At 58.3% G+C, this 23,050-nt stretch overlaps 2 protein-coding genes across 5 annotated transcripts; one reads left to right on the forward strand and one right to left on the reverse strand.

Moving 5' to 3' along the window:
- Positions 1-2,438: 2,438 nt before the first annotated feature.
- tmem184ba (transmembrane protein 184ba) lies at positions 2,439-17,303 on the forward strand. 3 transcript variants are annotated; one of them, XM_069197019.1, is made up of 11 exons: positions 2,439-3,107; positions 3,751-3,924; positions 7,509-7,733; positions 9,456-9,621; positions 11,405-11,495; positions 12,094-12,169; positions 12,428-12,519; positions 12,617-12,786; positions 12,873-13,067; positions 13,315-13,341; positions 14,093-17,303. In XM_069197019.1, the coding sequence occupies exons 3-11, from the start codon at positions 7,509-7,511 to the stop codon at positions 14,317-14,319; spliced, it is 1,269 nt and encodes a 422-aa protein (XP_069053120.1). In that variant the 5' UTR covers positions 2,439-3,107; positions 3,751-3,924; the 3' UTR covers positions 14,320-17,303. The 3 variants fall into 3 exon arrangements, with proteins under 3 accessions (XP_069053120.1, XP_069053122.1, XP_069053121.1); XM_069197020.1 differs by lacking the exon at positions 3,751-3,924 and having other exon boundaries at positions 2,440-2,683; positions 2,848-3,107; XM_069197021.1 differs by lacking the exons at positions 3,751-3,924; positions 13,315-13,341.
- Positions 17,304-18,922: 1,619 nt separating this feature from the next.
- Positions 18,923-22,413, reverse strand: maff (v-maf avian musculoaponeurotic fibrosarcoma oncogene homolog F). Of its 2 annotated transcripts, none has more exons than XM_069197054.1 (3): positions 22,214-22,413; positions 20,393-20,453; positions 18,923-19,478 (listed from the first exon to the last, which is right to left on the reverse strand). In XM_069197054.1, exons 2-3 carry the CDS (start codon positions 20,426-20,428, stop codon positions 19,026-19,028), a joined length of 489 nt encoding a protein of 162 aa, XP_069053155.1. In that variant the 5' UTR covers positions 20,429-20,453; positions 22,214-22,413; the 3' UTR covers positions 18,923-19,025. The 2 variants fall into 2 exon arrangements, with proteins under 2 accessions (XP_069053155.1, XP_069053156.1); XM_069197055.1 differs by lacking the exon at positions 22,214-22,413 and adding an exon at positions 21,907-22,157.
- Positions 22,414-23,050: the final 637 nt, after the last annotated feature.

The following is a 23,050-nucleotide window of genomic DNA, read 5'->3' on the forward strand; positions in this document are numbered from 1 at the left end:
CTCCTGTCTGGGTTGGAGTCTTTCTGTTCCATCTCTCTGTTGTTGTGTGAAGGTGCAGTCTCCTACTGCTGTAGATGTTCACCCCTTGTCTGGGCTTGTTCGCAAGGTCTGGGGTCTCCCGTCTCGAACCCGGCTGTCTTGCGGGTCATCTTCACCTCTGGAATTTCTGCAGCAGGATTCCCAGGCTCTGTGCCCGACGGTTCTGGTTTCTGAGATCTCCGTCGCGGGTCCGGTTATTTAACTGCATGAGTCCGACTCCTGTGAGCAGGCTGGGGGGAGATTCATGGGTAACTGCAGCTCTGATGGAGGGAGTGGTCTGTGGAGGGACTTGTATCTGTGTCTGAGAAAATAGTTGGCTACTCAGGTTGGCCCAAGAGCCAGAGCAGACTGGACACCCGAGAGTACGGTTTGACACCCGGCTCTAAAGGCCTGTGACAGTGTGATCGATCAACTGCAGCGGACTTGATTGCTTTCGGTTTCATTTCGGCTCATAGTGAGACTCCTCACTCGAGTACATCAGGTCCTTAATTGATCACTGAATTATAATGCTGTCCATCCATTTTCAAACTGATTCATGGACCAGGACAAACTGGACTGCAATTTTCAAGCCGGTGTCCTGGTGTCCAAACTGTGAGAGTTGGGGTAATAACCCTGGTGTCCTGAGCGCTGGTCACTAACGATCCCAGGACAGTGAGAGTTGGGGTGCTGACCCTGGCATCCTGGTTAAACTAATCTGGATGTGAACAATATGGACTCTCGCAAGTTCCTCCTTAATTCACCTGGCGAAACAGTTTGTCTCTCCTCCCTGATCTGTGTGGAGCAGGGCGGCTTGTGCAGAATAACCACTGTCTCTCTCCCGGGGGGGTTACTGGTGCAGGATGACCACTGTGTGTCTCCCAGGGGGGTTACTGGTGCAGGATCACCACTGTGTGTCTCCCAGGGGGGGTTACTGGTGCAGAATGACCCCTGTGTGCCTCCCAGGGGGGTTACTGGTGCAGGATCACCACTGTGTGTCTCCCAGGGGGGTTACTGGTGCAGGATCACCACTGTGTGTCTCCCAGGGGCATTACTGGTGCAGCATGATCCCTCTGTCTCTCCCAGGGGGGGTTACTGGTGCAGAATGACCCCCGTGTGTCTCCCAGGGGGGGTTACTGGTGCAGAATGACCCCCGTGTGTCTCCCAGGGGGGGTTACTGGTGCAGAATGACCCCTGTGTGCCTCCCAGGGGGGTTACTGGTGCAGGATCACCACTGTGTGTCTCCCAGGGGGGGTTACTGGTGCAGAATGACCCCTGTGTGCCTCCCAGGGGGGTTACTGGTGCAGGATCACCACTGTGTGCCTCCCAGGGGGGTTACTGGTGCAGAATGACCCCTGTGTGCCTCCCGGGGGGGTTACTGGTGCAGGATGACCACTGTGTGTCTCCCAGGGGGGTTACTGGTGCAGGATCACCACTGTGTGTCTCCCAGGGGGGGTTACTGGTGCAGAATGACCCCTGTGTGCCTCCCAGGGGGGTTACTGGTGCAGGATCACCACTGTGTGCCTCCCAGGGGGGTTACTGGTGCAGAATGACCCCTGTGTGCCTCCCGGGGGGGTTACTGGTGCAGGATGACCACTGTGTGTCTCCCAGGGGGGTTACTGGTGCAGGATGACCACTGTGTGTCTCCCAGGGGGGGTTACTGGTGCAGAATGATCCCTGTGTGTCTCTCCCAGGGGGGGTTACTGGTGCAGAATGATCCCTGTGTGTCTCTCCCAGGGGGGGTTACTGGTGCAGAATGACCCCCGTGTGTCTCCCAGGGGGGGTTACTGGTGCAGAATGACCCCCGTGTGTCTCCCAGGGGGGGTTACTGGTGCAGAATGACCCCCGTGTGTCTCCCAGGGGGGGTTACTGGTGCAGAATGACCCCTGTGTGTCTCCCAGGGGGGGTTACTGGTGCAGGTTGATCACTGTGTGCCTCCCAGGTGGGGTTACTGGTGCAGAATGACCACTGTGTGTCTCCCAGGTGGTGCTGCCCTTCAGTTTTGACGCCTTGTATTCACTGAAGCCGCGGGCTGAGAGGAGCTGAAAGCCTAGCAGCTCGTCCTATAATTGGCAACTGCTGTTTTACAAGGCAGGTGCTGGAGTAGAGTTTTGCGCAGAGCTGCATTTTTTCACTGCGTTCGCGGTTTGTGCACTGCGGACACTGGTGGGTGGAACGTGCAGTCTTGTCAAAGGCAGTACACGTGGCTAGCGTGGGGTACCTGTCACGCACGCGTGAGGCTGCACCTGGAAGCAGGTACAGAAACGGCGGACCGGCCTCTCGCTGGCCCACGGCGACGCGCCACGGACCTGCGCGGCCGCCCCGCTGACACGCGAGCGGGGAGCCGGTTACATCATCTCCTCCCCCCCCCCCGCAGGAGAAAGGGGGCGACGTGGGCAGCGCGCCTGCGCAGTGAGCGGAGCTGCGTGTAATCCCGGCGGATTGACTCCGGGACACAGGGAGAGAGAGAGAGGAGCCGAGGCGACTGTGGTCGTGCTGGTTATGAAGAAGAAGGAGGAGGAGGAGAAGGAGGGGGAAGAGGGCTCGCCGTGTGGAAAGCCAGTCAGCCTCGATTTTATAAAAGGCAGGAAAACCTCCCGCTAGCCAGCGGCAGCGCAGCGCCCACAAAGACAGACCGCAGGACGCGCAGCGCCGATGGGAAACCCGGGTATTTAACGGAGCACCGCCGGCTGCCCCCGTCAGAGCCATGGAGGACGGGAGACCGCTTTCTTTGTGGACTTAACGGGCGGAATCTGTCGACAGATGCTGGGTGGATAGCAGATCGCGCCTCTGTTGAGCAGTTACTGTAATTATTTTTTTTTTTCGGTTTAGCGTAAAGAACTGCAGCTTTTTAGCCACAGCACTACGACGGGACTGAGCTTGAATCCAGGGATCATCCCGGCACGCACGATTCGGGGTCTGGGGATCCTCGTCAGCGGAACAGCCAGCCGGCTCCGAAGGGGGCTGTAACAGCGGATTCACACCCCGACATTACGCGCCGGGGCGCCTAGCCTGAGCCCGACCGCACGGCCGCGGCGGATGAGCGGCTCCGCAGACGCGCTGCGCTCGCAACTTCCCGCAGGGCGGCCGAGGTGAGGCGGCGCCGGCGGCTCTTGTGTTATCTGTGCGAAACACTTTGATTTCTCGGGAGGCTCGCCGCCCGAGTGTGTCGGCTGGGGCTGTCGTTTTAGAGGGAGGGGGAGAGAGAGAACCGTAACACCGCGTTGCGGCAAGTGGGCCCAGGTGGGGTGGTCGTGGACCCTCAGGTTGAGTTTTTTTGTTAATTTTTAAACAACGCGAAACCCGCGGAAACTCTCCCCACCACCACCTCCCGGGGCAAGGTTTCGGGGACCCCCCCGCCCCCAAGAGCGTGCGGCTTTGGGGCGGCTGTAACGGTCCCAGGAGGATCAGCCGGGCGCTAGAGCAAATATCTGAATGGCTGCCGGCGGATAAACACTGAGCGGGGGAGAGAGGCGGGTGTCAACACCCACAGCAGCTCATCTGGTGTGTGTGTGTGAGGGAGGGGGGGCGGCTCTACAGCTGCCCGCAGGTTGATAAATAGGCGACAGGGTTATTCAGCCCGGGGTGATCGATGGCTATTTCGGGGAGGGGGTCTTCCCTTGACCGTGACGGCGGGTCCCGTTTGAAATCGGACACCCCTCGGCTGTGACAGACACTCGTTCACGAGGGGAGGTGGGGGGGGCACTGCCCCTGACTCGCCTCCCTCCCCCGCAGCGCTCTTCCTACCGGCGGGACAGCGGCTGGGATCCGCGGCACAGCCGGGAGAAGATGTTCGGATCCGTAAACAAGATGGAGGGAGGACTGCGCTGGGGCGACCCGTGTCGTGTGGCGAGCCGGATTAGTGTCGGATCAGCCCCGTGGGCAGCAGCGGATTCCCCTTCAGTTTAAGTAGGTGAATGAAGAACACCACCCCCTCCCCCAAACTCCTCCCCAAACAGCCCTCGCTCGTCCTGTCTCCGCACAGACGCTTCTCGAAAGATCACGGACGTGTTGGGGAGACATCGCCCCCAGCGGAAACGCGGCCACGCCGTTTTCCCTGCGGCGTGGGTTGACCTTCCACGCAGGACCTTCCCCACGCAGAGCCCGTGCGCCCCGCGTCACTCGGCGATCTCTGATTTTTTTTTTTGGAGGGTGTTTCGTGGACATTGGTGTCTGACTCGTGGAGGTGATGGGGGGGAGCTCGGCTCATCCGTAGACCAGATCAAGGGAGAAGTGTTTCGGGGTGCAGCGAGAACCCCTTCTTTCAGGTGACGGCTAATTGGCACCTGTGTCCAGGGGAGAGTAAACGATGCCGGATGGACTCGTTCTATGGCGTCACGATGACGTCACAGCCTAACACCCCCCCCAGTCTGGGCTCTGACTAACCTCACCTCCCAGAGGAGCAGTGAAGACTTGGTCACCACTGCACATACGCCTGAAGATTGTCCTCTGATGTCATCATGACAACCCGAGAAACGGGTTTACCACTGTGCAGTGTGATGGTTCTGTCCGTAAGGTCGCTCGCCGAGCTGAGCTGTGCTTGGCGTTTGGTTTTTTCTGTGACAGAAAGGTGACGGGGCCCAGGACGATTTCTCCCAGTCCGTTCCAGCGTGGGACAGCTCCAGTTTTTCACTTCCCTCTTTAGGCCCAACTCCCTGTTCCGGTTCTGGTTTTGCCTCTGGGGGATGGGTCCGAAAGAGGAAGCTGGAATTGAGAAAGTGGATCTGAGCCTCGAGCCCGACCCATTCGGGGATCATACCTGCGCCCGCGTCTTGGTCCGCGTGTCAGCGAGTCTGTGGGACAGTGAGACAAGTGAAACGTTTTTACACCACGGGAAACTACAGCAAAGAGCGTTTACATCTCTACACCGAGGGTGGTGGGAGTGTGGAACAAGCTGCCCAGTAATTGTGTTGAAGCCGATACCCTGGCTTCTCCCAAGACACAGCTGAATGAGGTTCTCCAGTCAGGACAAGAGGCACTACTGTACACAGAGGGTGTTGGGGGTGGGGAACATGCTGCCCAGCTGTGTTGTTGAAGCCAGTGCAGAAACAGCTGGATGAGATCCTGGGATCAATTTGCTTCCAAGCTGGCCAGATGGGCCAGGGGGCCTGCTCCTGTTTGGAACTGTCCTTATGGTTGCTTGGAAGCACATTTATTTTCTTGTATTTCAGAGACTGCTTTTCTGACCCTATCCGGGGGGGGGGGGGGTTAATTTATTCATTGATCCATTCCTGCCAGTAAGTCAATATGCAGGGGAGAAGGACAGGGGCTGTCCGATCGCCCGTCCATTCATTCTCTACCCGATTCGTCCAGCTCGGGGTCGTCAGGAGCCGGACTCCATCCCAGCCAGCAACGGGCGCAAGGCAGGGTACGCTCTGGACAGGACACCAGTCCATCGCAGGACACGGGCCGACCCGCACACTCACACCAGGGCCAGTTTTCCCAGGAGACAGTTGACCCGCCAGCATGCCTCTGGACTACGAGAGGAAACCGGAGCACCTGGACGAAGCCCACTGGACCGGAGGAGAACATGCAGACTCCACCCAGGCAGCACCCCAGGTCCAGAATTGAACCCGGGGCCCCAGCGCTGTGAGACAGCAATGATGCCCCCTGCCGCCCCAGACAGGTGATCAGGCGTTAGATCTCAATGTATAAATGGGAGGAGCAGGCAGCTGTAGCTCTGAGTGCCCCAGGACCGGGGTTGGACAGCCCCGACATCGGGAGTAAATCTGCACAGACCTGCAGTGGACGCCTCTTCACCGGCAGCTCGGCTTCTGCGGGAGACTGTGAAAACCCGGAGCGGAGCGCTACGATGCATTGCCGCATTTCGACGGGGGGGCGGTTTGGGAGGCGTGGGGCCGCCGGTACCCCGTCTCCACCCCCGGAGCCGCCTGCTGCCTCCTCTGTGCGTCTCCCAGGCAACGCTGCCGGCGCGCGGGGGGCTGTCTTCAGCTCTGCAGTCGCTTGTCTTTCTCATGAGCTCCCAGCCCCGCGATCCTGGGCCAGTGTCTCCCTGTGCCCTCCTCTTCCGATCGAAGGAGCGGTCAGCGGGTCACGGTGTCCTGTGAGGACTGGCCACCCTGTCCCCCTCTCGAAGGGAGAGGGGTTCATATTGGATCAACTGAGCAATCAGTTCGATGATCCTACTGCAGAGTGCAGGGAAGAGGAGCCGACTGGCCCTGGAGAAGATATTGATCCGTCTTCTCCGTACTGATCCTGCTGCCTGGGTCAGACCGCCTGTCGTCTCGGAATGGGATATTCGTGAGAATCCTCCTGGAGAATCTGGTCTCCTTGGGGAACAGGGGTCGCGGAGTTTCCAGAAAAACTGGGAAATCCCATCCGAATCCAGATCTTGCTTGTTTTTTCCATCAAGAATTTTTTTTTTGTGGTCCGCTGTTGGAGGGTGATGTGGTTATGTGCAGGGCAGTTTTGTGCCGAATGAAATGCTTGAAATAAGTCCAGGAATGCAGCAGAACCCGCCTGGTTGAGTAAATAACAGCCGGAGAAGAATTCCGCCGGCAGCCCCAGGTGATGCAGGTCTCGGCGGGACGTCCCGGGCTGGCGGGAGCAGGGAGCCTCCACGGTGCCGAGCTGGATTCATGGGAATTAATCCCACAAACATTCCGGGAAGAGCCCGATTGTGGTGCTGGAAGCCCAGTGATCGAGCGCAGAAAAACCGATGAGCCGTGGGAGTGTGGAAGGGTGCTGGGTCGGCAGCCAGTGGCTCCGGGGGTCTCTGGGGTTCGGGGTGTTTCTGCCGTCGCTAGGCGACCGGACCCCCGGGTCCGCTCGGGGCAGCCTGGTCAGTGCTGACCCTCTGCGTGGACGAGGGGTGTCCCAGGACGTGGGTCACCGACGGGCTGTCCCGCCGCAGGTCTGCCAGGCCTGTCTGCCCCCCCGGGGGGCAGGTGACTCACCAGCTCGGGCCGAGCTGCCAGCTCATTTCCTGTGATTATGCCAGTCGGAGACGGACAGCTCCCATGAGGCTCTGACGCAGTCTCGCTCCCTCTCTGCTCGTCTCTGTCTCACCTCTGCTACAGACAGCCTCTTCCCTGCATTCCCCTTTCTCTCTGCTGATGGACTTCCAGCCTGTGTGCCGGTGAATTCAGGGGAGTGTGAGAGGAGAGGGACAGCAGTGTCTCCAGTCCAGTCAGGAGTGTGTGAGGAGAGGGACAGCAGTGTCTCCAGTCCAGTCAGGAGCGTGTCAGTGTGTGAATTCAGGGGCAGTGTGAGAGGAGAGGGACAGCAGTGTCTCCAGTCCAGTCAGGAGTGTGTCAGTGTGTGAATTCAGGGGCAGTGTGAGAGGAGAGGGACAGCAGTGTCTCCAGTCCAGTCAGGAGTGTGTCAGTGTGGGAGGAGAGGGACAGCAGTGTCTCCAGTCCAGTCAGGAGTGTGTCAGTGTGAGAGGACAGGGACATCAGTGTCTCTAGCAGTGTCTCCAGTGCAGTCAGGAGTGTGAATGCAGGACTGATGTCTCTCTTTGTCTCCCACAGATGAACAGGCTGTGGAGGCGCGATGTCCCGCTGGCAGACCCCCCGCCAGCGGGGCAGTTGGCCCCTGGCCCTCCCTCCACTCTGTCTCCTACGGGCCCCAACATCTCCTGGCTCCCCGAGGCCCCGCTGGTGTCCCCAGACCAGCCCATCTTCCTCATGACCACGGCAGCGCAGGCCATCTCGGGCTTCTTCGTCTGGACCGCCCTGCTGCTCACCTGTCACCAGGTACGCCCACCTGTGTGTCTGATCACAGGGGAGAGTGCCCTGCTCCAGGGTGTAGACCTCTCTGCTCACCTGTCACCAGGTACGCCCACCTGTGTGTCTGATCACAGGGGAGAGTGCCCTGCTCCAGGGTGTACACCTCTCTGATCACCTGTCACCAGGTACGCCCACCTGTGTGTCTGATCACGGGGGAGAGTGCCCTGCTCCAGGGTGTAGACCTCTCTGCTCACCTGTCACCAGGTACGCCCACCTGTGTGTCTGATCACGGGGGAGAGTGCCCTGCTCCAGGGTGTAGACCTCTCTGCTCACCTGTCACCAGGTACGCCCACCTGTGTGTCTGATCACGGGGGAGAGTGCCCTGCTCCAGGGTGTAGACCTCTCTGATCACCTGTCACCAGGTACGCCCACCTGTGTGTCTGATCACGGGGGAGAGTGCCCTGCTCCAGGGTGTAGACCTCTCTGCTCACCTGTCACCAGGTACGCCCACCTGTGTGTCTGATCACGGGGGAGAGTGCCCTGCTCCAGGGTGTACACCTCTCTGATCACCTGTCACCAGGTACGCCCACCTGTGTGTCTGATCACGGGGGAGAGTCCCCTGCTCCAGGGTGTAGACCTCTCTGATCACCTGTCACCAGGTACGCCCACCTGTGTGTCTGATCACGGGGGAGAGTGCCCTGCTCCAGGGTGTAGACCTCTCTGCTCACCTGTCACCAGGTACGCCCACCTGTGTGTCTGATCACAGGGGAGAGTGCCCTGCTCCAGGGTGTAGACCTCTCTGCTCACCTGTCACCAGGTACGCCCACCTGTGTGTCTGATCACAGGGGAGAGTGCCCTGCTCCAGGGTGTAGACCTCTCTGATCACCTGTCACCAGGTACGCCCACCTGTGTGTCTGATCACGGGGGAGAGTGCCCTGCTCCAGGGTGTAGACCTCTCTGATCACCTGTCACCAGGTACGCCCACCTGTGTGTCTGATCACAGGGGAGAGTGCCCTGCTCCAGGGTGTAGACCTCTCTGATCACCTGTCGGCAGGTGAGGTTGTTGAGTCTCTGTCCTGTGGCTCACAGTGTGATAGCGACAGCAGCCATTTTACAAACACATTTAAGCCAGGGAGCCTCCAGCCAGCCCTCTCTCTCCTCTCCCGTTCTCTCTCCCATCACTGCTCCCATCCCTCTCCCTCCCCTTCTCCTCCCATCTCTGCGCTCTGCTCTGGAGGTGAAATGGAAGTGTTGACGATCTCCTCCTGTACCGCCTTTTTTCCATGGGTGGTGGTGGTGGTGATGGGGGGGGTAAGGCTGGCCTGTCGCCGTAGCAACAGGTGCACCTGCTCAGCAGTGACATCAGAGGGCCAGGTTGCCTAGCAACACCCTGCAGGTCACGGGCTTTCCCCGCAGGAGAGCTGCGCCGCGCTGTGCGCTGCAGAGACGCGGGTCCGGATTGTCTCCCAGGACAAAGGGTGCATTGTCCTGCCGTGGTCTGAATGGAAAGAATCGCACAGCAGCTCGCTCTGGAGCGCGGGGGCCTACAGTCCTGGGCCTGTCGGGAAGAGGCTGGTCCTCTCGCCCCGCGGCCCCGCGGCCCCAGATCAGGTGCAGCGTGTGTGTGTGTGTGCTCGTGTGTGTGCTCGTGTGTGTGCTCGTGTGTGTGCTCGTGTGTGTGCTCGTGTGTGTGTGTGTGTTCGTGTGCTCGCTGTACCCCGAGCTCAGTCCCCCCGCTCCTCTCCCCAGATCTACATGCACCTGCGCTACTACAGCTCCCCGAACGAGCAGCGCCACATCGTGCGCATCCTCTTCATCGTGCCCATCTACGCCTTCGACTCCTGGCTCAGCCTGCTCTTCTTCACCAACGACCAGTACTACGTCTACTTCGACACGGTGCGCGACTGCTACGAGGGTAAGGGCCTGGACATGACCTCTACACCCTGTGTACCCTATACACACTGCATATATACACCCTGTGTACACTATATACCCTGTACACCCTGTGGACCCTATACACACTGCATATGTACACCCTGTGGACCCTATATACCCTGTACACCCTGTGTACCCTATACACACTGCATATATACACCCTGTGTACACTATATACCCTGTACACCCTGTGTACCCTATACACACTGCATATGTACACCCTGTGGACCCTATATACCCTGTACACCCTGTGGACCCTATATACCCTGTACACCCTGTGTACACTATACACACTGCATATATACACCCTGTGTACCCTATACACACTGCATATATACACCCTGTGGACCCTATACACCCTGTACACCCTGTGTACCCTATACACACTGCATATATACACCCTGTGTACCCTATATACCCTGTACACCCTGTGTACCCTATACACACTGCATATATACACCCTGTGTACCCTATACACACTGCATATATACACCCTGTGTACCCTATATACCCTGTACACCCTGTGTACCCTATACACACTGCATATGTACACCCTGTGTACCCTATACACACTGCATATGTACACCCTGTGTACCCTATATACCCTGTACACCCTGTGTACCCTATACACACTGCATATGTACACCCTGTGTACCCTATACACACTGCATATGTACACCCTGTGTACCCTATACACAGTGTGTCTGTGTGTGTGTGTGGACCGGTGACAGATGGCCGTCTCTCTCTCTCTCAGGCAGTGCAGGCGGCCATCTTTGTTTTGTTATCGCAGGGAGGCCTGCTGGGAAGGGTGAAGCCTGTTGCCTGGCAACGGTGCGTGCGCCTCGGCCTAGCAAGAGGCCTCGGCCGCCGCTGCGCAGGACGGGGACGAACTCTCCGCCCAGCAGCAGCAGCCTTATTTACTGGGGGGAGGGGGGGACACGTTTTTCGTCCTGTGAGAGCTGTGCTTGCTCCAGTTAACTGTTGCAGCAGCAGATGCTGCTGATCGGTGTCTGAAGTCTTATTCAGCACCTGAAAAAGGGAGATGTTTTCTGTCACGGCTACGACATTTAGGAGTTGACTAGTTTGCTGGTGTCTCCAATGGACATTTGCCCTGCTGCTGCTTCCCAGCTCCAGGGCCCAGGTTCTGGTTTCAGGCCAGGGTACCATCTGTGTGGAGTTTGCACGTTCCCCCTGTATTGGCATGCCTTTTCTCTGGGTCCAGTTTGCATGCTGGGCGGGTTCGATGGGCTGTCCCGAACGGCCCGCTGACTCCCAGACCCAGACAGATGTCCCCAGTGCTCTCGGGACGGCCTTGTTCCTGTGCTCCTCCGGCGAGCTGTGACTTCCCAGGAAGAGCGTCCCTCTGGGACAGGATGATGCACGACTGGCACAGGTGTGCAGAGACAGCATGACAACGGGTCTCGTCTCCGAATCCCGATGAGCTGTCGTCTGACCAAGGCTTTGTCTCTGTAGCTCGTTAGCCCAGTGTCTCTGGCCGGTGTGGTCAGTGTGGAGCTGCAGGCCGGTCTCCCACAGGCACCGTCCGTCTGCACTCATGTAGGTCTTGGTTCTGGTGACCGGCGCCGACGGCCCGCCCGGACACGGACTGCTTTCACCGCACGAGGGTCTCTGCCCGCGCTGCTCCACGCGCGGAGCTTCGCTGGCCTCATCCCGCGCTCCCGTCCTCTCCCAGCGCCGTCCGCCCGGTCAGCGCTGCCGAGAGCGTTCAGTGACCCCGGCCTCCTGTCTGTCCCTCTCTGCAGCGTTCGTGATCTACAATTTCCTCAGCCTGTGCTACGAGTACTTGGGAGGGGAGAGCGCCATCATGTCGGAAATCAGAGGGAAGCCCATCGAGTGAGTCCGCACACGCCCTCGTTTAGTACACCTCTCTGTGAGACCCGGTGTTCGGATAATAACCCCGTCGATAATACTGCACTTGTAGTTTCCTGTTCCGTTTCTCCGAAGTGATCTTTCTGGAAGACTTAGAATGGCCGATTGCTCTTTCCTCTGCCCTCCTCGTTGGGGATCGCCAACCACGTGTTTTCTGTGCAGCTACTAACCCTGCGGCCCCACACGGGGAGGAACGAGGAAGTGCAGGCACTCAATATGCCCGCCTCCCACCCTTGTAGCCAATCGCCTTTTGACATGTCACAGACGGCGCTGCCCCATGCTGTAGGGCGAGTGCTGATTGGACAAGATGGAGTCCAGTTGTCAGCAGCACCGCCCCACCGGCCAGTCATGTTTAGCAGTAGTGCACTGTGGCTTGGTCACACCTGCGTAGTGGCGTGACTCGGTCTCGAACCCGTGATCAGAGAGCAGGTGAGCTCGTTTACTGGTTGAGCCAGGTGGGAGGTCCCCTGAGAAGTTTTGTTCTCTTGGGGCTGGGCTGGGCTCTGGTGTCCTGCTGTGCTGGGGTCCGGTGTCTGGATCTCTGTTCGATTTGTCCCTGCAGGTCCAGCTGTGTCTATGGGACGTGCTGTCTCTGGGGGAAGACCTACTCCATTGGATTCCTGAGGTTCTGTAAACAGGTAGGGCAGCAACTGTCTGATTAACCTCTGTGTTAACAAATGTCTGTCACTCTCTCTCTCAGTGCAGTGTTCATGTACTGGAGTGTCCAGTCAGTGTGTCTGTATGAACCCCTCTCTCTCAGTGCAGTGTTCATGTACTGGAGTGTCCAGTCAGTGTGTCTGTGTGAACCCCTCTCTCTCTCAGTGCAGTGCTCATGTACTGGAGTGTCCAGTCGGTCAGTGTGTGTATGAACCCCCCCCCTCTCTCTCTCTCTCCAGGCCACTCTCCAGTTCTGTGTGGTCAAGCCCCTGATGGCCATGATCACGGTCATCCTGCAGGCCTTTGGGAAATACCGCGATGGAGACTTCAAGTAAGGCATCGCCCTGAGCCCCGCCTGTGGCTGGCGGACCGCTGTCAGTTGCGGGGGCGCTGTAGTGACCGCTGTCCCGGTCTCTCCCTGTCCTCAGCGTGGCCAGCGGCTACCTGTACGTCACCATCGTCTACAACATCTCGGTCAGCCTGGCCCTGTACGCCCTCTTCCTCTTCTACTTCGCCACGCGCGAGCTGCTGAGCCCCTACAGCCCCCTGCTCAAGTTCTTCATGGTCAAGTCCGTCATCTTCCTGTCCTTCTGGCAGGGTGAGTCTCTCTCCAGCTGACCCCTGACCCCTGACCTCTGACCCCTGACCCCTCCCGTCGGTGACCTCTGCGCCCCCTGTCCCCAGGCATGCTGCTGGCCATCCTGGAGAAGTGCGGTGCCATCCCCCAGATCAGCTCCCCGGAGGTGTCGGTGGGCGAGGGCACGGTGGCGGCCGGCTACCAGAACTTCATCATCTGCGTGGAGATGTTCTTCGCCGCCCTGGCGCTTCGCCATGCTTTCACCTACACCGTCTACGTGGACAAGAGGCTGGACTCGCAGGGTAGGGGGGGCGTCCCGTGGGCTCGGGGTCCGGCTTCTGCACAGCCACAGCGCCCTCCGTCTCGGGGCTCACCGCGGACAGCAGGGGGCGCCAGCGCGGCGCCCGGGGGGGGCCTGGCTCCTGCCCGCCTCACACACTGCTCGCCCCGCCGTGCAAGAATACGTCTGATCTCACCGGTCTGCTCTCTTCCTCTCTTTCCTCTCTTCCTCCCTTCCTCCCTTCGCTCTCTCTGCTGCGCTGTGTAAAGGCCCAGTCCCTACCTATGGACAGTACGGTACGTGTCTCTCTCTCTCTGCCCGTCTCTGGTGCTGTGTGGTGTGCGTCTGCGTCCGGCAGCCAGTCATGACATTCCCAGTCACGCAGGGAAGTCGCTGAGGCCTTCATCAAGTTCAGAGTCATCGGTGTGCATTGGTTTTTTAAACGTGTGCTTCCGTTTGTACTGAAATAGTCGCTTTCTGTTTCCCACGATTGCTGCTCCTGGTTTTTAAGCTCTTTCTGTTACCACTGCCATTTGTTATTGTACAAAGCCCCAGCCTGCTGCTGCTGCTGCCTCCTGCATCCTTGTCCTGTCTAGCGCCCCCCTGTGGCGGGGTTCGTCTTGTCGCCTGCTGACCCCGCAGTGCTGCCTGTTGTGTGCCTGTGACCTCTCCCTCTCTCCCTGCGCCCCTAGACCGCTGTGACCTCTGTGTGACGTCTCCCTCTCTCCCTGTGCCCCTAGACCGCTGTGTGACCTCTCCCTTTCTGCCTGTGCCCCTAGGCAGTTATGTGACCTCTGTGTGACCTCTCCCTCTCTCCCTGCGCCCCAAACTGCTGTGTGACCTCTGCCTGTGCCCCCAGGCTGCTGTGTGACCTCTCCCTCTCTCCCTGTGCCCCAGACTGCTGTGTGACCTCTGCCTGTGCCCCCAGGCTGCTGTGTGACCTCTCCCTCTCTCCCTGCGCCCCAGACTGCTGTGTGACCTCTGCCTGTGCCCCCAGGCTGCTGTGTGACCTCTGTGTGACCTCTCCCTCTCTCCCTGCGCCCCCAGGCCGCTGTGCCCCCATGAAGAGCATCTCCAGCAGCCTGAAGGAGACCATGAACCCGGGCGACATCGTGCAGGACGCCATCCACAACTTCTCGCCCGCCTACCAGCAGTACACGCAGCAGGCCACCCTGGAGCAGCGCAGTGGGCACGCCGCCGCCCGCACCCTCAGCGCCGCCAGCGCCCGCGACAACGAGAAGACGCTGCTGCTCAGCTCCGACGACGAGTTCTGAGACGGTGGGGGGCGCGCAGCAGACACACACACAGACACACACACACACACCCGGGACAGACACATGCGCCACATCGTGCTGACAGCGAGCTGCGTCCCTCCCTCCCTCTCGCCCGTGCGTTTCTGCAGTAGCCCCGTCCCCATCCTGGTCCAGTCGTTTGGGGTGGAGGGTACCGCCTCTCAAACGGGCTGTCCTGTCCCGGATTGTTGCGCTAACGAGCCGCGAATGATTAAGGGTTTCAGATGGACTACCCCACTGCATTATGGGAGCAAGCTTGTCTCTCTCTCTCCTCCTCCCCCCTCCGGCTCAGCTCCTCGGCCCCACTGATCTTATGGGATGTGGAATCGGAGAGTTCGAGAGAGAGGAGATTCACAAGCCCTCTGTGCGCCTGACAGGGCTCCGGCCTCTAGCCCCAGCAGGCCGTGCTGACCGAAGATCACTGGGCCCCTCTTCACTGCAGCTGAAAGCATGTAGTCCCAGCTGTGCCCACCAGAGGGCGGCGCTAACGCCGAGCACAGTGCTCGATCCCCACAGGACACCGTAAGAGGAAAAGGGCAGCCGACAGGTTAGTGATGCAGGGATGGGGGTCTGGAGATCAGGAAGTCGGTGGGATTGAGTCCTGGGTGGAGACGCTGCCTGTTGTACTTTTCCCAAAGGGTGCCGGACTGGGATCCAGTACACTGCCCAGCTGTACCAATGGGCACAAACGCAAGATGCTTTAAGACAGAAGCGTTAGACAAATAAATGTGTAGACGGAGGCAGTGCTCACAGAGAGAGGAATTTCGCAAGAGACGGGAAATTTTACTTTGCTTTCTCCCATCGACACAGGCTGGGCTCCTAACCGCAGGGTTGCCAAACTGAGCAGGAAGTCCCCTGCGGTGAAGGACCCCTGGTCCGTGCTTCTGCTCTTTCGGGCATCCTAAAATATGCCAGGAACTTCATAATCACATATCATGTTTATTTAAAGAGCAAATTTAATTGTTGTGGGTCATAGCGTTTTTTGAATGCTGTTAATAGTGCAGTAGCTGGTTTAATGAGGGCTCTCTTGTGTGTGGGTGTGTGTGAGAGAGAGAGAGAGGCTGGAGTGATCGATTTCTCCTGGATGGGTTCAGCCAGTGTCTGGTTCTAGAAGGGCTGCCCTGGTGCAGTAGGCCGCAGTCCGTGTGGAGCTGGAGCTCGGGTGAGCAGACTGCTGAAGTGCAGAGTGCTCTGATGCGGTCCTTGACGTTCCTTGAGCTGCTTCACTGAACAGGCCAGTTGTCTCAGTGGTCAGAACAGGATTGTTTCAGCCGTGAAGATACTGGTGATCTTGGGGGTCCCCCTGTTAACCCTGTGGGACTGGGGTTCCCCAGGAGCAGGGTGTGCCGCCCCTGTGCCGTACGACTGCTGGGGACTGCTGGCACTGGAAATGGGCCAGGATGCAGTGCCCAGCGGGGGCCTGGACCAGTCTGGATTGGACTGGCACTGGGCACTGCCAGTGAGAGATGGGGTTGTGTCCAGGCTCAGCACTTTTCACAAAACCCCAGGACACAAACTCTCCTGCTGGTTCTGTTTAAGCCCAGACTTGCCGCCTGTCCTGGTCTGGTCAGGGCGATGGTGATCTCTGCCCGTGAGCTGTCGGCTCGGTGTGTGCCGATCCGTTATCAAACCAAGGCCTCCGATTAACGAGCGCCGGTCACATGGGGAGAGGGGGGTCGTTCACCCTTCGGGGTTAAAGGGTAGAGAGAGGTGAGTCTCGAACGCACGCGTTTGCTCCGAAGCGCGCTTCACTGCTGCTGCTGTTTGAAAAGGGAATGAAGTGGTGAAGGGCTCACCTGTCCCAGGTAGTTGGGAGGCCAGTGTTTTTGCAGTGAAGCCCTGCTGTGTATAGACGTTTCCAGTGTAAGGTACCATTTCATCACTGTACACTGCCGGCGAAGGTGTCAGACACTATATTGTAACTGTATATAAGCCATGCCAGTGCAAGACACTAGACTGGATTCAGATACGGCCGGCGTGAATCTAAGAGCCACACTGGTTTCAAACCTTTCATTATAAATGTAAACTGATCATATCAGAGTGACTCCACAATATTACTGCATATCGACCAGGGCCACACAGAGCCTACATGGTGCCGGTGTCAAACACTACCTTATCTGTCAACAAGGCCTGAGCTGGACTGTATCTAGGCCGCCCCAGAGTGAACTTTTCTCAGTCCACAGCAGAGAGTGTGGAAATGTCTCCTGCAGTTCAAGGCAGAAGGATTGTTTTCACAAGACCCCCTCGATCCCTTGTTCTAAAATGTGGCCAGGCTCCAGCGTGCACACGCCTGCTCACCCCTGACGCACACCTCTCCGCCACAGGGCTGCTGGGATACATGACAGCCCCCGTCTTTGCTTCCTGAGGAGACGGCCTGAGCCTTTTCAGGGTCGGCCCGCGCGCGGAGCGGACGGTGCTCAGCGTCCTCGTTACTGACCGCCTGTGGTCAGTGCTGCGATTACAGCCCACCTCCCTCTCTGAGAGGAGGGTGGTCAGTGTGTTACTTACTGACCGCCAGTGGTCAGTGCTCTGATTGCTGTCCACTTCCTTCTCTGAGAAGAGGGTGGTCAGTATTGCCATTGGTCAGTGCTCAGATCACTGACCACTGCTCAATTCATCTTTCGATATTTGGGTCAAATACAAGACTTTCATCTCACCCTCGTGTTTCTGTACGATATTCCTCTGTGTGTAAGTTTTATTTTTTTAATATTATTGCAGAATTAAATAGGATATTGTAAATAAAAAGAAAATAAAGCGCCATAAGAGGTATGATGATGTATAAGAGAAAAGATTAGTTTTGTAAGGTCACTGTTCTAAATTGGGTTTTATCTTCTGAGATTCTGGTTCGGTTGGTTATTTTCTTTCTTGGATGTTGGCATATCGCTTCACAGATTCTGCTTCTATTTTTCGTCATTGTGATGTTCAAACAAAAGAAAAAGAAATAAAGTATATAGTTTTGTCCTTAAGTACGAGTGGAGTTCTGTGTCGTCTGTGAATCAGCTCCCTGCTGCCTGGGGTGAGCCGGGCTGTCTCTGTGCTCCAGGAATCCTCCTTTGGTCCTTGGCTTAGTGGGTCCCAAGACTGAAAGGTATCACAACAGGCCAGCTGCATCCATCCACCACTCTTTGTGTAAAGTGACTCCTTTGGTCAGTCTGACCTCTGCAGTCAGTGTCGCCCTGTCCTGCCCCCCCCGACCCACAGCTTAAACAAGAATTTAAATCAACATTATTGATGGGCACAGTGAGAGCAGGATATGTACAACATTTACACATTTATTCTAGAAAATAGAAAATAGTTGTGTGATACAGGTTAAATTTATCCTCTGGAAAAATACAGTAATAAATACAAATAGGAGAAACTTCAACTTACAAAATGAATACAGCGTGGTATCAGACGGATCCTGGTCAGGAGGACAGAGGTTAACTGGGGGGGAGGGGAGGCCCCTTAATGACTTAATTAGGTGGAATTCTTAATTGGCATGTTTGAGCTGGCAGAGTGCTGGGCTGAGGGGATATTAACCCCCACGCTCCTCCCCTTTCCCAGCTCTGACCTGCCCCCTCCTCTGGTGCTCCCAGCTCCTGAGTAAACAAAACCCCTGGTTAACGAGGATGAGAGACACACACACACGTTTGGAATTAAGTGCAGGCCGAAGGCCGGATGACCGCCCTCCCCAGCTCGACGCGCTCAGGAGTGGTTTCAACACAGCCCCTTGGATTCTAAACAACAGATCTGAGCACGGGAGCCAAACAACGGTTTCCTTACAAAAATAAAACATTACGTTACACAAAACCGGAATGCGTTTTCAACAGCGCGGACGGAGCAGTCTGGGTCACCCTGGGCCTCCCTGGACCGAGCCGAGCCTGACCCCCCTCCACAGGGCCCCTGCTCACACCGGGAGCCCCTCTGCAGCACAGGGATTTCATTCTTCCCGCAGGTCGGGCTCTGGGGGCCTCGTCTCAGTGAAACTGGCACCCCACAACTGCACCATGCCGGACAGGGGTGCCTTACAACGGCACTGGGCCCAACAGGTAGGGCTGCTGGTGCCAGATGATCAAGGTGTGTCTCCCAGGTGGGGTTACTGGTGCAGGACGACCACTGTGCGTCTCCCAGGTGGGGTTACTGGTGCAGGACGACCACTGTGCGTCTCCCAGGTGGGGTTACTGGTGCAGGACGACCACTGTGTGTCTCCCAGGTGGGGTTACTGGTGCAGGTTGACCACTGTGTGTCTCCCAGGTGGGGTTACTGGTGCAGGATGATCACTGTGTGTCTCCCAGGTGGGGTTACTGGTGCAGGATGATCACTGTGAGTCTCCCAGGTGGGGTTACTGGTGCAGAATGACCACTGTGTGTCTCCCAGGTGGGGTTACTGGTGCAGGTTGACCACTGTGTGTCTCCCAGGTGTGATAAAGTGGGTCCCCTCTGCACATGAAGCGTTTTCCGATCTTCTGGGGGGCAAAAGGTGTGGAGGAGCTCTCAGAGGTCCGTCTCCGCTGGGCGGAGGAGCCCGTGCTGGGTGAGATCCCGGCTCCGCCAGCGGGCAGGACCGGTCCGTCCGTCCTGGGAAAAGCCCGGCGTGTCCACATCGTTCCCTCCCCCGCGGAGGAGGCGCCGCTGGTCCGGGGGTCTGTCGAGCGCGCGGGACCCGGGACCGACCCGGCCCGAGAGAGAGACGCCCCCCCCCTCCTCCCCCTAGGAGCTGGGCGGCTCCCTCCGCGGGTGTGGCGGCGCGGCGGCGGCGGCGGCGGGGGGGGCGCTCTTGACGATGGTGATGACGGAGGCGGTGTTGAGGCGGGCGGGGCCGGCGGGGCCCTGCTCCAGGCCGCGGGCGAAGCGCTGCAGGGCGGCCATGCGCGCGCCCAGCCCCTCCAGCTCGCGCCGCAGCCCCGCGTTCTCGGCGCCCAGCCGCTCCACCTCGCCCTGCAGCTCGCGCCGCTGCTGCTCCAGCGTCTCCCGCTGCGACACCCGCTTCACCCGGCAGCTGGCCGCGTAGCCGCGGTTCTTCAGCGTGCGCCGGCGCTGCTTGAGCCGCTGCACCTCCTCGCGGGACAGGCCGCGCAGGTGCAGGTTCAGCTCCCGCACCGACAGGGACATCAGCTCGTCGTCCGACAGCACCGGCACGTTCTCGCCACACTCCCGCTTCACCTGCGGGCACGGGGGGAGGGGTTACACACGGGGGCGTGGCTTGGCGGACAAATAGGGGCATCAAGGGGAGGGGCCAGGATGATTAGACATGAGGGTGTGGCTTGGCGGACAAATAGGGGCATCAAGGGGAGGGGCCAGGGTGATTAGACATGAGGGTGTGGCTTGTTGGACAAACAGGGGCACAAAGGGGAGGGGCCAGGATGATTAGACATGAGGGTGTGGCTTGTTGGACAAATAGGGGCATCAAGGGGAGGGGCCAGGGTGATTAGACATGAGGGTGTGGCTTGTTGGACAAACAGGGGCACAAAGGGGAGGGGCCAGGGTGATTAGACATGAGGGTGTGGCTTGTTGGACAAACAGGGGCACAAAGGGGAGGGGTTATGTAGAGGGGTGTGTGTTTTTAAGGTGGATATGGGCAAAAAGGGGAGGGGTTTGTAGAGGGGTGTGTTTTTAGGTGGATATGGGCAAAAAGGGGAGGGGTTTGTAGAGGGTGTGTTTTTTTAGGTGGATATGGGCACAAAGGGGAGGGGTTTGTAGAAAGGGGGTGGTCTGACATGAGGGTGTGGTCTGTGGCCAAATAGGGAAGAGGGGGAGGGGTAATATACACGGGAGTGCTTAGGTTCTAGTGACACTGCGAAGAGTAAGGCATGGGGGGGTGTGGCTATGTTGGACAAATATGGACGAACGGGAGGGGAAAGGAGAGGGGGCGTGGCTAGGATAGACAAAGAAAGACAAGGGGGAGGTGCCAGTCAGGTGGGGGGAGGGGTTATGTCAGGGGAGGTTTTACACAGAGGATGGGGAAGAGACAGGGAGAGGGGGAGGATGAGGAAGAGACAGGGCTCATGGACTGTACTCGATGAAAGGGAGAGGGGTTCGAGAGGAGGAAGGAGAGTCAGGCGAGAGCCCTCCTGTACCTTCAGCGCCTTGCTGGCTCGGCTATCGGACGTCATCGTGGGGCTGTGATCCGCGCTGCCTCTGTCAGAGAGAGAGAGAGAAATACGTCTTAGAACCCGTGTGTCTGCGTGGCGCAGGGGAGAAGAGAGGTGTTAGGCACTTCAGGCTGGCAACGTAAAGAAACAACAACTCAAAGATTCATCACAGCAGATGAATCCAGACTCTTACAGACAAACAGTGTCTACAGTGCAGCACAAACACAAGATTCAGCAGCAGTCAGTCAGATACTGGAGAGACACACACACACACGAGTGAGTCACATATACACACACTATGTGTGCGCCCTGATTTTCCTGTGGTTAGAACTGAAAGCTCGTTTGAGGTTGTGAAAGCAGGGCGACACTCCTACCCTGATTAAACACTCTCAGCTGACAGCTGCCCCACTCGGCGGAGGGCAGCCAATGGAGAGGAACTTGGCTGGGAAGCTCGTTTCACACTCCCACCCCCCTGAGTGTAAAGAAACGCCTCCTCTTTTTTTTTTTTAAATGCACCCGTCTCTGGGTTTTGACCCAAAGAAAATCGTCCTGAACCAAATGGAAGGGCAGACTGTTACACTCTCCCACCACTCTTTGTGTCAAGAAGAGCCTCCTGTTCTCAGTAAGGGGAACGCAGACAGGGTGTCAACTTCATAACACCCTACAAATCACCCCCAGCCGGGCTGCGTCTCCCAGAGGGAACCGTCTCCCACTCCAAAACAACCTGTGACTCTTTCCTGCGCGGCTCTCCCGAGAGACTGACAGCCGTCAGCCCCACTTCCTGCCTCCGAGGAGAGGAACGGGGATCAAAGGAAAAGAGGAAAGAGGGGAGAAACGGGAGGCAGACAGTCGTTGGGGGAGACGCTTTACAAACAGTTTTCCCGTCTCGAAAAACCCGCAGCCGCCGAGTTTTGCCGAGTCACTCCGAACGGACCTGCCCCCTTTCCCGAAGGCGTGGGCAGCCCGAGGCGTGGGGGGGGCTGTAGTATCACAGACACGAGGCCGTGTGTGTGTTGTTGTAAAACGCCTTCTTCGCCGGAGTTTTTCGAGTCACTGTGAATCAGCACAAACAGCCCCCGCCCTCTCCGCCGCAGCGGGACAGCGACACGGAACAGCGGCGCTTCCTCGCTAATTAATAACGAGGAGACGAGCGCGAGTTAAATACCCCGTCTCTACCCCCCCCCCGTGCAGGATACCCCTCACTTAGTGCCCAGACCCACAGGGGTAGGCCCGGCTGCGATTCCGCCCGTCAACCCCCTGTCCGGGCAATCACGACCGGGACGTGCGTGGGGCTCTGGACCCGCCCGCACCGGCGCACAGACCCGGATCTGTTCAGAAACACACAGACGCACTTCCCGAACCGGCCCGGGACCGACCCCGGAACCGGCCGCGGAGCCCCTCCACATGACAAACACGAGCTCTTCCCGGGAGGCCAGACGGGTGGGCTCGGGTTGTGCGACACACACACAAACACACACTGCACACAGCCGGCCCGGTACCGGGGGCCTGGATCTCCGTGTGGACTCGAGTTCAACCCCGGGGCCCGGCCGCGGCTCGGCTCGGTTCGCCCTCGGCTCGGGCCCGCATGTCCTCATGCCCGTCTCCACCGTCTCGGAAGACGACCATTTTATTTCAGAGACGAAAAACACAACAAGAGGCGAGTCGCTGACTGGTAACAAGTGACACGACAGGTCTGCCGCGGAACTGCACGCCAGCGGTAGGTCGTGGTTCGATCTCTCGGACGGAAAAGACGAGATTATTCCACGCAAGCCGCCGCTCAAACGCTTCGTTAAAAGACGCCCTCACCTCACTCGCTGGCTGTGCCGTGGCTCCTTGGGTCGGAGAGCGCCCGCTGGCCGCGTTTCGCTGCCCGTACTGGGGTGGATGTGTACGCTCGGCTGTTGTTTAGTATCTCGACGTCAGTTCGCCCCCTTTCCCGGAATTACTCACCAGCGGGGCTCAGTTCCATTCATAAAAAAAAACACAGGCGGGGTGACGTCACCCCCCAGGAATGGCAGGGGGGCGGGGCGGGCACGTCGCGCTCGGGATAGAAGCCGTGCAGCGGGAGCGCGCCGGAAGGGCCATGTGACCGGCGGGCCGCCATGTTGGGCAGGGGTCGGAGCCTCCGCCCACGGGGATTAGATTTTCAGGACACACAGTATGGGACAGCTAGGAAACCCGCTGATTCTCCGCCCATGAACTCCTTGGAAGCATTGACCCCTGCTTGAAGAAAAAAAGAAATCCCAAAATATCAGCTCATCCTGTACAGTTGTTCATCTTTGACTCTCATCACATTGGAGAAAGATAGGGACATGTTTTCTCTGTCTTTAAAGCAGTATCCCTTAACTCTTGGTGTGGACGCTGTGCTCAGACATGAAAGGCTTTTCATTCGTTCCAGAATTGAACCCAACAGGAGCTGTCCATCGTGGCCCTGAGGAACAAGCTCTTTGGAGGGGTCTCTCTCGTTACCCACCCCGGCCTCCAGCCCCAGCGGTGGTCACTGTGGCCCCTGCGGTCAAACACGAGCCCCTGTGATCGCCTGCCCTGCGGTCAGTGTCCTCGGGCTGCACTCGCCCGGGTCCTGACCTGGCACTAAGACAGCAGGACAGCAGTTTGGTGAAATTATGATTCATGTGAAACACT

Source organism: Lepisosteus oculatus, chromosome 12 (assembly GCF_040954835.1).
Source record: "Lepisosteus oculatus isolate fLepOcu1 chromosome 12, fLepOcu1.hap2, whole genome shotgun sequence".
Taxonomy (NCBI): Eukaryota; Metazoa; Chordata; class Actinopteri; order Semionotiformes; family Lepisosteidae; genus Lepisosteus; species Lepisosteus oculatus.